At 40.4% G+C, this 16,757-nt stretch overlaps 1 protein-coding gene across 2 annotated transcripts in view; it reads left to right on the plus strand.

Moving 5' to 3' along the window:
- STK3 (serine/threonine kinase 3) overlaps nucleotides 5,710-16,757 on the plus strand; it is a 294,976-nt gene continuing 283,928 nt past the window's right edge. The window contains exon 1 of one of the 2 annotated variants that reach the window (XM_005655350.3): nucleotides 5,710-5,970. In XM_005655350.3, the coding sequence (XP_005655407.3) occupies nucleotides 5,945-5,970 (26 nt within the window). In that variant the 5' untranslated portion in view covers nucleotides 5,710-5,944. The remainder of the gene's footprint in view (nucleotides 5,971-16,757) is intronic. The other variant, XM_021089060.1, reaches the window with a different exon arrangement.

The following is a 16,757-nucleotide window of genomic DNA, read 5'->3' on the forward strand; positions in this document are numbered from 1 at the left end:
AAAAAGAGAAGTTATGAAACAGCACTGATTAGTTTACTGTGAAAAGTGCCTTTTTTTTTTTTTTTTTAAAGCAAATTTGAGATGTTTTCCAGGCTTATTTTTGTGAATATTTATTCTGGCCCTCTCTCTGCTTCTTATGTTGCTCCTGTTACATATACAGTATACCACATTTCCTTAAGTCTCCTTTAATTTTTATTTTGTTTCTCTCTGTTCTTCAGCTTCATCATCTCTGTCAATCTGTTTTCAAGTTCTCAGATTCTTTGTTTGTTTGTTTGCTTTTTTAGGGCTGCACCCTCAGCATATGGAGGTTCCCAGGCTAGGGGTCAAGTCAGAGCTGCATCTGCTGGCCTGCACCACAGCCACAGCAATGCAGTATCCAAGCTACATCTGTGACCTACACCACAGCTCATGGCAATGCCAGATCCTTAACCCACTCAACGAGGCCAGGGATCGAACCCACATCCTCATGGATCCTAGTTGGGAATTTTAAACGCTGAGCCACGAAGGGAACTCCCTAAGTTCCTTATATTAATGTAACTAAAAGTAGACCAGGGAAAGGCCTTAAGTTGTGGATTTTACCAGGTTATTAACATCCGTTTCTGTCTTTTGCTTTGTTCTATCCCCATGTTCATTGTCTTAATCATTGCTGTGTTTTGAGAGATCTTCAGCTTGCCCTGGAACTTAAATTTGTATATAACAGAAACTGATTTTCTCCTTATAACTGATGTACATAAGGAGGGTGGATTTTGTAAAATGGAAGGAATTTTTGTTTTGCTTCACTCCAGCCCAGATCAATTTAAACTACAGCACTTTTTTTCTGAGTAAAGCGATAGAACTTAGTGATAGTTTATTACATACAGACTTGAGTCATTATTTTACTCACATGAATACATATTCTATATTTTCACCGAGCCCTATTCTGTATCTTCTATATCTTTTCCTCCATAGGTCTTCGTTAAATAAATCTAGTGTAGATTGGTGGTTCTCAAAGTGTGATCTGGGTACCCCTGGGAGTACCGGAGAGCCTTTCAGGGGGATAACAAGATCAAACTATTTTAAAAAATAACACTAGGAATTCCTGTCATGGCTCAGTTAACAAACCCGATTAGCACCCATGAGGATGAGGGTTCGATCCCTGGCCTCACTTAGTGGGTTAAGGATGTGGCAGTGTCGTGAGCTGTGGTGTAGCTTGCAGATTCAGCTCAGATCTAGCATTGCTGTGGCTGTGGCGTAGGCTGGCGGCTGCAGCTCTTATAGGACCCCTAGCCTGGAAACCTCCATATGCCGCAGATGCAGCCCTTTTTAAAAAAAAGATAACAACAACAAAAATACCAAAACTCAGCTCTAATTTTATGTGCCTTTTTCATTTTCACTTAAGATTGCTATGATACAAGAGGATAGTGGTTGAATTCAATGCAACATACTAGTTCAATGCTAACTATAAAATAAGTTAGAAAAGAGGAAAGAGATCAAGTGAAAAGGCTTTGTAAATCTGCTTTTTTTATAGGAAAAACTTTTGAATTCCCTAGCAAATAAAAAGTTATGTAATGTAACATATTGGAGCAGTGTCTTCCCTTTGTCCCAAACTCTTCTTGATAAAAAGGATTAAGTTGATTAATTAGTATTATTTTTCAAATAAGTAGAAAATTGAGGAAAAAATGAGTCATCCAATTGCAGTTTTAATAAATAGCAGCAACCAGTATAGCAAGGAAATTTTTTTAAATTAAAAAAAATTTTTTTCTACCTATAAAACACGGCAGTGTATGTATTCACTGACAACAAACGCACTTTTGCTTTTCAAAGGAACCCAGTTCCAAACTGAAAATCTCTCTGCTATTTCTCAGAGCATTCAGTTGGGAATTCCAGTGGGCTGTTTGCTAGTATAATTAAAGTGCACACTTAATTTCGATTCCAGTTGGAAGGTCAGAAGCAGGAACAGATTATGCTGCTTTCACAGTTAAGTGAAGCTGAGTGACCCTTATCTGAATCTCAAATTTTCCTCCAGCTTTCTTTTGTTCATGAGTGCTGCTGCTTCTTATTTGCAAGTTGAAAGATGATTTCTTTGCTTTCCTTCTTGGAATCCCCAGGCTGGCTTGCCATAGACAAATTAAAACAGAGAGTTGAGTCTTTTTTTTTTTTTTTCTTCCCTGAGTAATTCAGGGGAAAAACAATTCCTTTTATTCTGTAACACAGAACACACCAGGCCCACTGGCCTCGGGGCTGTAGACTAAGTGTTCCCTCCGCCTCACAGTTATCTTCCTACAGCGCTCAGCAGGGCTCTCCTCCGCTCTTCCTCCTCAATCACCCTCTCATGAAGGCCCCCTCTGGCCATGCTTTCCAAGTTCCATCCCTTCCCCTCCACTTTATTTTCTCTTTCTCCATTTTATTTTTCGTCCTAGCAGATGTCAGTACTATATACATCCACATATATACTGGTTTCATGGTCACACCAGAGGCATATAGAAGTTCCCCGGGCCAGGGATTGAATCTAAGCTGCAGCTGCCACAACACTGGATCCTTTACCCCATTGCACAAGACAGGGTAGAACCCACACCTCTGTAGCAACCCGAGCAACTGCAGTCGGATTCCTAACTCACTTTGCCATAGCAAGCACTCCCTCAGTACTGAACATTTTTGATTACTTATTTGTCTTACTATGTTTCACCAACCAGAATGTAAACAACACGAGGACAGGGATTTTTGTCAAATTTCTTTACTCATGGATCCCCAGTGCCCACGACAGTGCCTACATACACGATTGCTCAGTTAGCATTTATTGAATGACTTACAGGGGGATAAGGCATGGCTTTGGAGTTATAAGGGCATGGGTTAGAATGCAGATTTTCTGTGTGGCCTAGGATAACTCCCTCCACCCATTTGAACCTCAATTTCTTCACTTAAAGCAGAAATAACTAGCAAACAAGGCAGTTTCAAGGGTTTAATGAGAGCATGTGGGCCAAGTGTCTGATCCCATTGGGGTCACACAACAATTGTTAGCGCTCTCCCTTTTGGGTTGAGGGGAGACCTCAGATATTTACTTTCTGATATTATTCCTCTTCCTTCCACAAACCTTCTTTATGGGTGTCTATCAATTTAATTCAGTAGAAAACCCTTTAGAAGGTACACTCAAATTAGGGCCATAGGAGGAGGGTTGAGGTCTAGGGGGTGTGGGGAATAGAGGAGGAATCCAGAGAATTGCAGAGCAGTCACCACCCTCAGGCCCAAAGGGATTAGGAGAGTTGGGCCCTAGGAGACCTTGCAGGAAAGGAACCAGGGGAATAAATAGCCTGAAATTACATTCTTTTCTTCTTACATGATCTCCTACTGGGTCTCCCTATCATCTGACTCAAACATAAGTCAGAGAGCTGAGAGCCCAATGATGCCAGTCATACAGGTTGGCCCCAGGGCAAAGAGCAGATGGAGAAGGATGGAGAGTGAATCTAAGGAAGTAAAAGGAAGCTACCCAATCTGGTGCCCTTGCTGTGTGTCAGGTACTTGTTATGCAAGGGATAGGAGAGAATAAAGACAGTCTGGTTCTCAACAGACTCACAGTTGGGTTGAGATGACAGTCAAATAAATAGAACTTCAATACAGTGTGATAAGAATCCTAAAAAAGCCAGTAGAGTGGATTATGGGGGCATGGAAGAGAGGCATCTCTTTCATAATTGAAGTGTTGGAGGTAGTGGGGTGGTGGTTCGGCTGGTTTGATTGGGAAAGGCTTCCATGAGATTAAGGTTAGTAACACAATTTAATCCATCTTTTAAAGTATATTATAATTTTGGAATTCCACTGTGGCTCAGCGGTAAGGGATCTGATTACTATCCATGAGGATGCGGCTATGATCCCTGGCCTCGCTCAGTGGGTTAAAGGATCCAGTGTTGCTGTGAGCTGTGGTGTCGGTCCCAGATGTGGCTCTGATCTGGCATTGCTGTGACTGTGGTGTAGGCTGGCAGCTGTAGCTCTGATTCGACCCCTAGCCTGGGAACTTCCATATGCTGCAGGTGTGAACCTACAAAGACCAAAAAAAAAAAAAAAAAGTGTTATAATTTGAGCCCATTAAAAACGTGTCAGTTTTCAAAAAAGATACAATGATTTTCCCTGAAAGAGATTTTTTTCTGATAAAGTATAAGGAGATGGGACTAGAGCATGGAAGTGAGGGTGAGTGTGAGGGACAGAATGAAGTAATTTCGAAGGTTTTTCCTAGCTTTGACATCTTAATGATTGTCTTGTTACTTCTGAACTGTTAGACTGTGGATCTTTAATAAATGCAAACAAGTATAAATTCTGTAATAATCTCTCCTGTCCATAGAATTTGACTTTAGGTTTCAACAATGAGTTGAATGGTCTTATAATAGATATTATAAGATAATACAAGAAAAAGAGGTATGTGTACACACACACACACACACACACACACACACACACACATGGCTGAGTCACTTTGCTGACAGCAGAAATTGGCACAACATTGTAAATCAACTATAATTTAAAAAATGACCTAAACAAACAGGAAATGGCCTTAACAAACTTTAAGTTTAGGGGGAGAATAAAATGGTTTGAAAATAAATCATGTAATTTTATTACATAGAAAAAACTTAAAATAACGTAAAAGGAGGACTGTCTCCATACATAAGTATAATTTGGATTAATGTTCACAACATTCTCTTCATACCTTTTGTTTTAATCTTCATCGTGACAATTTCTGACAAAAACAAGCTAGGTCATTACATAGCACCATGTAAGGTCATAAGAAAGATACCTATAGGAGTTCCTGTTATGGCTCAGCAGTTAACGAAGCAGGCTTGTATCCATGAGGACACAGGTTTGATCCCTGACCTTGCTCAGTGGGTTAAGGATCTGGTGTTGCTGTGAGCTGTGGAGAAGGTCACAGATGTGCCTTGGATCCTGTGTTGCTGTGGCTGTGGTGTAGGCCAGCAGCTACACCTCTGATTCAACCCCTAGCCTGGCCATATGCTGTGGGTGAGGCCCTAAAAAAAAAAAAAAGAAAAGAAAAACAAAAAAACAAAAAACCCTCTATAGATGAAATTTAAGGTTAAATGGTACACACACAATATGGATGCATGAAGGAGTCAAATTACAAATGTCTTGGGGACAGGTGAGGGTGAGGGTGGCAAAAGGGAAGGAAAGAAACTCTTCTTGAGTACTTTTCTATGTACCATAATCTGTGACAGGTTTGCCAGCAGTGCACTGAATCCAGTGCATGAGAGATCTCACTGCAGTAATTATTTTCTTTGTAATTAGACATAATTATTGCGAGGAGTTTGTCCACAATTAAAATCAAACAAGAACTTCCAGAAGCACCCCTCGTAGTGGGGGATGGCTGGGGGAAAACATAACCAATAATTATAAAGAGAACTAGAGAGGGAAGTGTCGGCAGCTAGTACTTCAAAAGGCTGCTGAAGATGTTTGGGAGGTATTCTTGAGAAATCCAGTGAAATGAGTCAAATCTGATTGGGGCAAAAGCAATGAAGGCAAGTGAGGAGCGGCAGCTTTGGCCCACTTCAAAGGAATGCCCCAGGCCAGCAAGCAGAGGCTCTGGGACCCGACTAGGCCTCACCCTCTCCCCATTCCAATCCCAGCTCCTTTTCTCTCCTCCCCGCCCAGTGGCTGGCCCCTTGCCTCCGCCCCCGGCCCCGCCCACTGGCAGCCCTCCCCGGCGCCTGGCTCCGCCTACCACGCCTGGGCCGCGGCCGGCTCCGCCCACCCTCCCAGGACTGCGGCCCCCGGCGGAGGGGCGGGGCGGGCCGGGAGGAGCCGCTTTCGCAAGCGGGAGGGGGATCCGCCGCGGAGTTACGGGAAAGTTGGTCCGAGTTCCTGGAGTTTCCCTCTGTGGTTCCCTGGGCTCGGCTGGCCGGTTCCTCGGCTCCTTGCCCGACTCCGGCCTTCGCCGCCCACCTGGTCCCTCCTTCTGCCCCCGGCCGCCATGGAGCAGCCGCCGGCGCCCAAGAGGTAACGAACGCGGGGAGCAAGGAGAAGGAGGGAGGCGGTGCCGGCGGCCGCTGGGCGGGGGCCGCTAGGCCGGGCTGGATCGCGACCCCTTCCCTGACTGCCGGGCCGGGAGCCTGGAGTTCCGGGGGTCTCGAGGCCGGTCCGAGTGTAGGGCCGCGTCGGTCCGTGCGGCGAGGGGACCCTGAGGGAGGCCGAGTCTCGTTTCCCCTGCGGCCCGCCGGGCCTGGAGCGCGTGGAAAGTCGGTGGGCAGCGCCGGGCGCCCAGCGGCTGGACTCCTGGGGCGGGCAGAGTTTTCCCTCGTGGCAAGTTCACGAAGCTGGGGGACGTAAAACTAGGAAATTATTGGACTTCTTACTATAGGCTTTCTTGTCAAATGTTTTCCATAATATGCACCCCCCTTTTTTTGAGAAAGCGGGCTGTTTACTTACACTTCAAGGAATTAAATATTAATAGCTACAGTGTGTTAGCTACAGTGTCTGTAAAACTTATTGTAGATGTGCTGCACTGACAGGTGTTCCTCCCCCTTCCTCCACACGTTCAAAAGTATTTATGGATGCAAGACAGAAATCTTAAATTAGAACCCCACCCCCCATACAGGTTTGGTTTTTTTTGTTTGTTTTTTTTTAGCATGTAAAAACAGTGATGCTTTGATATTTACTGTTTATATTTATTCTTTGATATACTGGATGTGTAAGAGTACACAGTAGATACTTTTGAACTGATATTTGAAGTGCTCTTGGGAAGCTAAATCAAGGCTTTCCATAGATATTTATTCTCAGTGTGCGTCCCCACACCCAACAATGAATCAGTCCACTGATATTGGATAAAACATTTAAGTCTTTCATTTTTCATTTATAAAATAAGAGTATTAATCTCTCTCCCAGATGATGCTTTTGGTGAGGACTAGAGTGTTTTGATACCTAGAGAGTTTAAGTGAAAGGTGGTATATTCAAGAACATGAAATAATTAAAAAGATAGAAACTCTGTGAGCTGTTGTGAATTGTGTCACTGGACATGTGAGCCTTGAGGCTTGGAAACCATCTGTTCAGGTGCGAAAGGGGGGTTGTGGAGAAGTTTCCAAAAGAGACCTGCTGTCATGCAGAGCCCTTGATAGATTCTTTTCTGGCATTCTACAATATCCCAATTCTAATATTGATTGGGTACCCAGTTTTAATACTATAGAAGAAAACTGGATACAGTTTTTCCCCCATTTTGTTTCTGAATGGCTGTAAGGGGCACCTTGGCGATAGTACTTTAAGGCCAAGGTGAACAGCTCTGAATGGAAGTAGAAGCTCTGTATGGATTAGCTCTGCTCTAAGTTATCAGAGTTTCACTCTGGGTGTTGGAGAACCCCTGCCCCTGCAGGGACACGGGAGAGCCTGGAGGGGTGGGGGGAGGTGTGTGTAGTATATGTCAGCATTCCATGCTGACTTATACTTTTCAAAGTGGTGGTTACACATTTGAGCAACTTATTTTTAGCTCTTTTCAGAGAGACATGTTGATCCAGGAAAGCATTTTTAAAGAGCTAAAGATATGTGGCAATCCCATGTATTTGAATATCTCTTCATATTTTTTCATAACATTTTCTTTTTTGTAATATCATTTAATCTTTATAGCAGCCCTATAGAGTCGTTAGGATTACAGACATTAATCCTGTTTTATAGGCAAGAAACTAAGAGAGTTCGTCACGTAGAAGGCTATGGCAGGGATAACCGACAGTGAGGTTTTGTGTTTCCCCCTTAATCATTACCCTCTAATAATGAAATATAGCTGCCTTTTTTTGAGGTCTTACTATTTGCCAGGAATTTTATATATGCATTCTTTTTTTTTTTTTTTTTTTTGGCTGTGCCCTCCAGGCATATGGAAGTTCCTGGGCTAGGGATTGAACCTAAACCCCAGCAGTGACAGTGCTGAATCCTTAACTGCTAGGCCATCAGGGAATGCCTGTGTTTACATTTTTATACTTTATTGTCCCAAGAAATAGGAATCTTGGCTCTGTAGCTGACTATGCTAGGTCAGACTTAAATTTCTTCATCTGTAAAGTGTGATTTGAGGAGAAAAATGAGGTCATATGTAAAGCACTTAGCACAGTGATTCATAATATGTTAGTTATTTCTTTATATTTTCTTTATTAAATGAAGCCTGGAGAGATTAAATAACTTGATCAGGTGGAGAAGGTGCCAGAACCCTGGGCCTGATGGGCTCCAAGGGTTGTGCACCCTCTCATTATAGACAGTGATGCCTCTTTTTCAGAACTCTCTCTTGCTTTCTTAGCATTCCATGATGTGGTGGTCATCTCTTTCTATAATCTTCTGGTCCCTTTTGCTTGTTTTCTTCTTAATCCCTGTAAGAATGCCACTTTTATTTTCTGCCTTGAGTAGCACTTACTTAAGGTGCAGACATTTTTACATGGTCACATGTATGTTACTGATGATCAAGTCTGTGTGCTCAGTTAGTATTTTTGATTTTTTCATGTAGCTCCATTCTTTCATTATCCTATTTAGTTTGTCACTAGATCCTGTCAAATTTTTCATCAAAAAGTCTGTGGATTCATTTCCCCCCCACTTTAATTTCCATGCCTACTACCCCATTCCAGGGTTTTAAGATCCTCACTGTTGATTTATAGCGGTGCTTTCCAATTAGGCACTGTAATCCAGTGATTATCAAAAAATTTTAATAGCAGAAATATTTCAACAGCACAAGGGCGTTCTTTGGAGTAGAGTCAGGGCACCAGAACCTGGTTCCCAGTGCCTTATTTCCTTCTGTTCTCCTTTTGGGGTCCTACAGAACCTAACGATTCACAGAACGCTGCTTTAGTTCATCCTGCATGTGGCTTCTGATTTATTTTGCTAAAACATTACTTTAGTCATTCTACTCTTTTTATTTTTTTTGGATTGGGGCTCATTAGTTGACAAGGTCCCCCCTCACTTGTTCTCAACTTTAACCCCCAGCCTTTAGTTACTTCTCCAAGCTGAATCTGCCCTTCTAAAGTTTCCCTGTTGTTCTTTAAGTAGGTTATAGGCTAGGTACTTCCACCTTTGCCTTTGTGTTTCCTTTAGAAAAGTTTTTGTTATCTTTTGCCAGTAATCTATGTTTTATTCATTCTTCAAGACCTGCTTCATAAAGTATCTTATTTGAGTACAATCTAGCCTAAGATACCTCTCTGTATTCCTCATATGATGTCCATTTGAGTATTCATCTTCAAATTGTTCTTTTTTTAATTTCAGAATTTTAGACATCCAAAAGATAATGGGGACTAATTTAGTAAATACTTACCTGTCATTACCCAGCTCTAGAAATAAAATATCTCCAATGCAATTGAAGCCCCCTAAGTATATTTCTTCTCAGTTGCATCCCCTCCCAACCCCCAAAGGGTTGTCACTGTTCCGAATTGTGTATTTGTCATTTCCATACTTGTCTTTATACTTTCAATGTACTGTTCTAATATATCTGACATAGCATTGGGCCTGGGTGTTAGGCCCAGCTTTGTCACTGACTTTGAAATTTCCTTCTTTGGGTATCATCTGGGAGTTAGAGATTCCAGTGTGCAGCCAGATCTGAGAATCTAGTGACTGGATGGTCTGTTAGGTCCCTCTTACCTTCACATTATTGATTTGGTCTCCCCAACAAGGCTCGTGTTAAACATAGGCAATAGATGTGGTCACCCATGGCACTGACTTGAGGATCAGAATGGCCTTTAGATTCCCCAGATTTCCTTAACAGTTCTGTCACAGAGGGCTTTAAAAGTCCTTATTGAAATGAAGTCCATCTGAGAAGAGAAATCCATTAAATGGTTATTAATTGTTAGTATTTTGGTAGGTTGAGCTTATCAGATTGCTTTGTAGGGAAACTACTGGATGGCAAAGAAATGATCACAGAATAGGTAAGTTTTGGTAGGTAAAAGGGGAAGTGACCAAACACAGGCTCTTCTCCAAGTAGAACATTCATAGAAGGGAAGGTAGGTCTCTTATGATAGATAGATGGGCAGCATGAGAACACTTGCTGCTGGAGGGTAGGTAGTTATACCCAGTACTTGTCAAAGAGAGGATGGAATATCTTTGCTGGAAAGATAGACTTTGCCAAATAGGCCTTATTCCTGTTAGGTTATAAGATTAATAATTATTTAAAATTAAAAATTCATTGATTAAGTTATAATTGGAGGACAAGTCAATGTGGAACAGTGAAAACACTGGATGGATAATAAGAAAGTAAACTCCTTTACCTTATTTACTCTCAAGATAAGGAGGGTTCTTTGATTTCAGCTATAGTTGGATTCTATGGCAATTTTTTTTTTTTTTTTACTGTGAAAAGGTAGTTAGTTTGGAGGACGTATAGTTGAAGATCAAAGTCAAAATGTTAGGGTTACAAAGTGCATTCACACAGATGAAGAGTGAAGGTAAGAAAACAATCATTTCATAAGGGAAAGAAAGTATTGCTCTGAGTGAATGGATTATCAGTCAGAAGATAGATTATCATGGAATGAAAAAGCCAAGGTAAAGGGAAAAGGGTATAGAAGGGTAAGGTAGAAGGTAATTATATGTTCCTCAGCATGAAGAACCCATATCTGCCTGTAGCATCAGTGGCTCTGACCTTAGGCTGGAAATTAGGAACAGAGATAAATGTTAGAAAGTAAAATTCTTGTGTGCTTATTATCAGAGAGATTCACAATCTGGGGAGCTGGAGTTGTCTTTAAGAAGATGAACTTGAAGAACTCTTAAAAACAAAGGCAGTGGCCTCAGGGAGTTGGGGGAATCTTCCAACTTTAGAGGCAGGCAAGTGGAAGAGGTGTTCTAAGTGGTCCAGTGGGAGAATAATCCAGCAAACAGGAGCATTTCTTTGCATTAATGACTTGGTCCCTAAAGCATATCTGTCCTCACTTTGGCTTTTCTTGGTTAATCCAGGATGGCACCAACTCCATTAGAATTGATTTAGGCCCTGTAAATGGGAACAATCAATTGGCTTTTCCTTCCTGGAGAGAGGAGTATGACAACATTTGGAGCAGTTCCTGGTGAGCAAACCCCAGCTGCACATTCAAAAAGGAGATAAACTCCATCTTATTCAACTCTAGGCAATGATTAATTTATCTATTGTTCTTTAAGGGGCCGAGATAGAGCATATACTAGTACTTTTGGAATTTGTTGGAAATGTAAAGAAAAAGGTAAACATATGTTAAACACAGCTAGGTTGAAATTTTTTTTCTGAAGTAATCCCAAAAAATTCTTGTATGCATTCCAGAAATGTGTATTAGTGAAGCTTTAATAATAATTGGTTTAAATTGAGCACTTCTCATTTGTTTATGGGGGGGAATGTGCTTAGAATTTAATGTTTCTGGTTTCAAAGAAGTCTGTGTAGAGCTAGAGGTTCTGTCACATCAGGCCATCATATATTCTCACTTTGAATTTTTTAAAAAAAATTCTAATGATGAGACCCAGTACAGACCAATATATATATATATATATATATATATAAATTAAAATAGGATTTTCATGAAATGTACTTTCTGCCATGTTTTCTGATATTTTTCTATTTTTAATTCTGATCGAGTTCATTGAAAAGTTGCTATTCATGACCCACCAAATTATTTTCATGATGTGATCTGCAGTTTGAAAATCAGTTGTGATCTGTAGTTTGGAAAAACATTGTTGGTGTATGTAGTTGTTACAGTGAGGAAACCTTTCATTTTCAACACTCTTCCTGATACCTAAAAGCTTGATGAGGGCATTGCCAAAGGAATTCAGAGTGGTATAATTGTCACGAGCTGTACATATAATAGAGATATTTTTAAGAGTCTAAAAAGAGGAGAGGTAAAGGGAAGAGAGAAAACCATTATTTAGAAATGACTGTATTTTGAACACTTTTTATATGTCCCAATTAAAGTATGGGAAAATGAGAAATTACCCATGGTGACTGACAGAGTTTGTAAAGGAAAATGTAGTTCATGAAGGTTTCTTTGAGGCAAAAGTTCTTTTGCCTTCTGGTTTAGAATGACCCCATGCACTGGAAATATCCCACTGTAATTATGATGACCTCAATTTCTGACTCCCTACCAGCTCCACCCTCTCTATCTACCAAAGGTCTTTGGCTTTTTCTTCTAAAGAGAAAATTTATACTATCTGATATAAATTTTCTTTTTTATTCCCAAGCTTCTTTCCTGTTGTGATTTTGTTTGAATTGCCTCATATGTTAGGATTATTCTGATTTGAAGAAACTTTCAGCTCATGTTATAGAACAAAGAGTCTATATTTGAAATGTCTTCTTACAGCTTTTTTTCTATGTAGACTCTTAAGTCGAATAAATGAAAGTAACATATATGTAAACGGATATGTACGAAAATTAAAAATAAGTCCATTGTTTGCATGCCATGAAATTAAGGTACAGATTACCTTGAACTGCTTAAAAGTACATCAAAGGATACATCTTAAAAAAATGACTTAATAGATAAATGAGAATTGCAGAAAGCTCTTAGCATTAATGATAATACAGTCGTACACATGGTAGTATTGTATGTGAGTTCTGAATTAGTCTATAGATTTTATATGATAACAGACATCTTAGTAAAGACGCAAGATAAATTTTTCAGATATGTTGATATAAATATTAGTGTCTTGATTATACACATACACACTTACAAAATTGGGGAAATTGTTGAGCATGTGTGATTCTATGAGTAGTTTCTCTATTCAAAATATAGAATGTAGGGAGGGGAGACAAGATGGCAGAGTAAAAGGACTTGAGCTCACCTCCTCTCCTGAAAATACAAAAATCACAACTAACTACTGAACAAGCAGTGACAAAAAAAGACTGGAACCTAACAAAAAGGATATTCTCTACCTAAAGACAAAGAGGAAACCACAGCAAGACAGTAGGGGGTGCTTTTGTGATGTAATCAAATTCCTTACCTGCTGGGTGGGTGACCCACAAACTGGAAAATAATTATGTCACAGAGTTTCACCCATAGGAGTAAGAGTTCGGAGCCCCATATCAGGCTCCCTAGCCTGGGGGTCTGGCCTTCAGAGAAGGAACCCCGAGAGTATTTGGAGTTGTAGGCCAGTGTACCTTGAGTGTGGGAGCTCCACAGGACTGGGGGGAACAGACTCTCCACTCTTGGAGGGAGCACACAAGGTTTTATGTGCACTGGGACCCAGGAAAAAGCAGCGACTCTGTAGGAGCCTACCTCAACTTTTCTTGACTCTTTCTCCCTGGAGCCACGTTATTTTTCCAGTCTTCTGGGTTGACCCATTCTCCTTTTTCTTTCTGAAAACTGACTTTCTTTACTCACTGATTGGCTGTCATCCTTGAATTCATTAATTTGCTCATTTATTCATATATTCAGTAATTATTAAATGATTACCTTTTTTTTTTTTATAATGACTTTTTTTTTTTCTTTTTTTTTGGTCTTTTTGTCTCTTCTAGGGCTGCACCTGTGGCATATGGAGGTTCCCAGGCTAGGGGTCTAATCAGAGCTGTAGCCACAGGCCTGTGAGACATGCAGGATCCAAGCTGCGTCTGCAACCTACACCACAGCTCACTGCAAAGCCGGATCCTTAACCCACTGAGCAAAGCCAGGGATCAAACCTGCGACCTCATGGTTCCTAGTTGGATTCGTTAACCAATGAGCCATGATGGGAACTCCTATAATGACCTTTATTTTTTCCATTATAGCTGATTTATAGTGTTCTGTCAATTTTCTACTGCACAGTGAGTTGACCCAGTCACATATACATGTATACATTCTTTTTCTTACATTATCCTAATCCATCACAAGTGACCAGACATAGTTCCCAGTGCTGTACATCAGGATCCCATTGCTTATCCATTACAAAGACAATAGTTTGCATCTATTAATCCCAAATTCCCAGTCCTTCCCACTCCCTCCCCCTCCCTCTTGGCAACCACAAGTCTGTTCTCCATGTCCATGATTTTCTTTTTTGTGGAAAGGTTCATTTGTGCCATATATTAGATTTCAGATATAAGTGATATCATATGGTATTTGTCTTTCTCTTTCTGACTTACTTCGCTCAGGATGAGAGTCTCTAGTTCCATCCATCTTGCTGCAAATGGCATGATTTTGTTCTTTTTTATGGCTTAGTAGTATTCCATTGTGTATCTATAGCACATCGTATTAATCCAATCATCTGTTGATAGACATTTAAGTTGTTTCTGTGTCTTGGTTATTGTGAACAGTACTGCAATGAACATGCAGGTGCATGTGTCTATTTTAAGTAGAGTTTTGTCCAGATATATGTCCAAGAGTGGGATTGCTGGGTCATATGATAGTTCTATGTATAGATTTCTGAGGAACCTCCATACTGTTTTCCACCAACAGTGCAGGAGGGTTCCCTTTTCTCCACACTCTCTCCAGCATTTGTTCTTTGTGGACTTATTAATGATGGCCATTCTGAGTAGTGTGAGGTGGTACCTCTTGGTAGTTTTCATTTGCACTTCTCTAATAATTAGTGATGTTGAGCATTTTTTCATGTGCCTCTTGGCCATCTGTATATCTTCTTTGGAGAAATATCTCTTCAGGCCTTTTGCCCATTTTTCAGTTGGGTTGTTGGCTCTTTTGCCGTTGAGTTGTATAAGTTGTTAGTATAGTTTAGAGATTAAGCCCTTGTCAGTTGCATCATTTGAAAATATTTTCTCCCATTCCGTTGTTGTCTTTTTTTTTTTTTTTTTAATGATTTCCTTTGCTGTACAAAAGCTGGTCAATTTGATTAGGTCCCCTTGGTTTATTTTTGCTTTTATTTCTGCTTCCTTGAGTGTCTGACCCAAGAAAACACTTGTAAGGTTGATATCTGAGAATGTTTTGCCTCTGTTCTCTTCTAGGAGTTTGATGGTATCTTGTCTTATGTTTGTCTTTAAGCCGTTTTGAGCTTATTTTTGTGCATGGTGTGAGGGTGTGTTCCAGCTTCATTGATTTACGTGTGGCTGTCCAGGTTTCCCAGCACCACCTGCTGAAAAGACTGTCTTTCCCCCATTTTATGTTCTTGCCTCCTTTGTCAAAGATTAATTGACCATAGGTGTCTGAGTTTATTTCTGGGTTCTCTCTTCTGTTCCATTGGTCTGTATGTCTGTTTTGGTACCAGTACCACACTGTTTTGATGACTGTGGCTCTGTAATATTGCCTGAAGTCTGGGAGAGTTATGCCTGCTGCTTGGTTTTTGTTCCTCAGGATTGCTTTGGCAATTCTGGGTCCTTTGTGGTTGCCTATAAATTTTTGGATTGTGAAAAATGTCATGGGTAATTTGGTAGGGATTGCATTGAATCTGTAGACTGCTTTGGGTAGAAATGGCCATTTTTACAATATTAATTCTTGCAACCCAGGAGCATGGAATATCTTTCCATTTCTTTGAATGCTCTTAAATTTCCTTGATTAATGTTTTATAGTTCTCGGCATGTAAGTCTCTCATCTCCTTGGTCAGGTTTATTCCTAGGTATTTGATTTTTGTGTGTGCAATTTTAAAAGGTATTGTATTTTTGAATTCCGTTTCTACTATTTCATTGTTAGCATATAGAAATGCAACTGATTTCTGCATATTAATCTTATATCCTAAAAAAAAAATCTTATATCCTGCTACTTTGCTGAATTTGTTGATCAGTTCGAGTAGTTTTTGTGTGGAGTCTTTAGGATTTTCTATACACAGTATCATGTCATCTGCATACAGTGACAGTTTTACCTCTTCCCTTCCTATTTGGATGCCTTTTATTTCTTTTGTTTGTCTGATAGCTGTGGCTAGGACTTCCAATACTATGTTGAATAAAAGTGGTGAGAGTGGGCAAACTTGTCTTGTTCTAGATTTTAGAGGGAAGACTTTCAGCTTTTCTCCATTGAGTATTATGTTTGCTGTGGGTTTGTTGTAAATGACTTTTATTATATTAAGGTATGTTCCCTCTATACCCACTTTGTTAAGAGTTTTGATCATGAATAGTTGTTGGACTTTTTCTGCATAATTGATTGCCTTTTAAATGCCAGATGCTGAGTATATTGTTAAATGAAACAGATGAGATCTTGGCCCTCTTAGAACATACACTGTTGAAGAGTAGAAGCAGTATGTATTGATAGAGAAAAATGGTGGAACTTGCTTAATAGGGCAGTTGAAGGAATCTTCACAGAGTAGATAGTATTTAAGCCATGAGCCTGAGGTTGAGAAGTATTCTGAAGTATTTCAGGCACAGGGAAAAGCTATGAGAAGTGCTGGAGGTGGGAAAGAGTTTAGTGTGTGGGAGGAATTGAAATGAGGCCACTATGGGCTGTAGAATGGGAGAAAGTGGTTGGAGATGAGGTCAGAGAGATGGGCAAGGATTCAATGAAGCAGGCCATGAAAAGGAATTTGGATTTAAGTCAGCGTAGTCGGCTGTCATTAAAGGGTTGTAAGTGGAATTTTAAGCAGTTTATGTTTTTAAAAGATCACCCTGGTTGCTTTGGGTAGAACAAGTTGTAGAGGGTTAAGAATAAAAGCAGGGAAACAAGTGAGGAAGCTACTGCAGTAGTTCTTGGTTAGAAATGGTGAAGTCTGTGGTGATGGAGAGAAGTGGACAGAGTTAAGTGATATTTTGGAATTAGAAATAAAGGACTTACTGATAAAGTAAATGTGGGGAATGAGGAAAAAGGAGTCAATTCTGGCTCCTAGGTTTTGGGTTTGAGCAACTTGGGGGATAGAGAAAGGCTGGCAGAGGAACTGGTTGAGTATCTATAGTCTCTTTCTTAGAATTCTGAACTTCTAGGACTATGAGTCTCTTTGGCCCAAAATGTGATTTTAGGTGGTTCCCTTAAAAGAAGTGGGTA

The sequence above is a fragment of the Sus scrofa genome, chromosome 4 (genome assembly GCF_000003025.6).
Source record: "Sus scrofa isolate TJ Tabasco breed Duroc chromosome 4, Sscrofa11.1, whole genome shotgun sequence".
NCBI classification, from domain to species: domain Eukaryota; kingdom Metazoa; phylum Chordata; class Mammalia; order Artiodactyla; family Suidae; genus Sus; species Sus scrofa.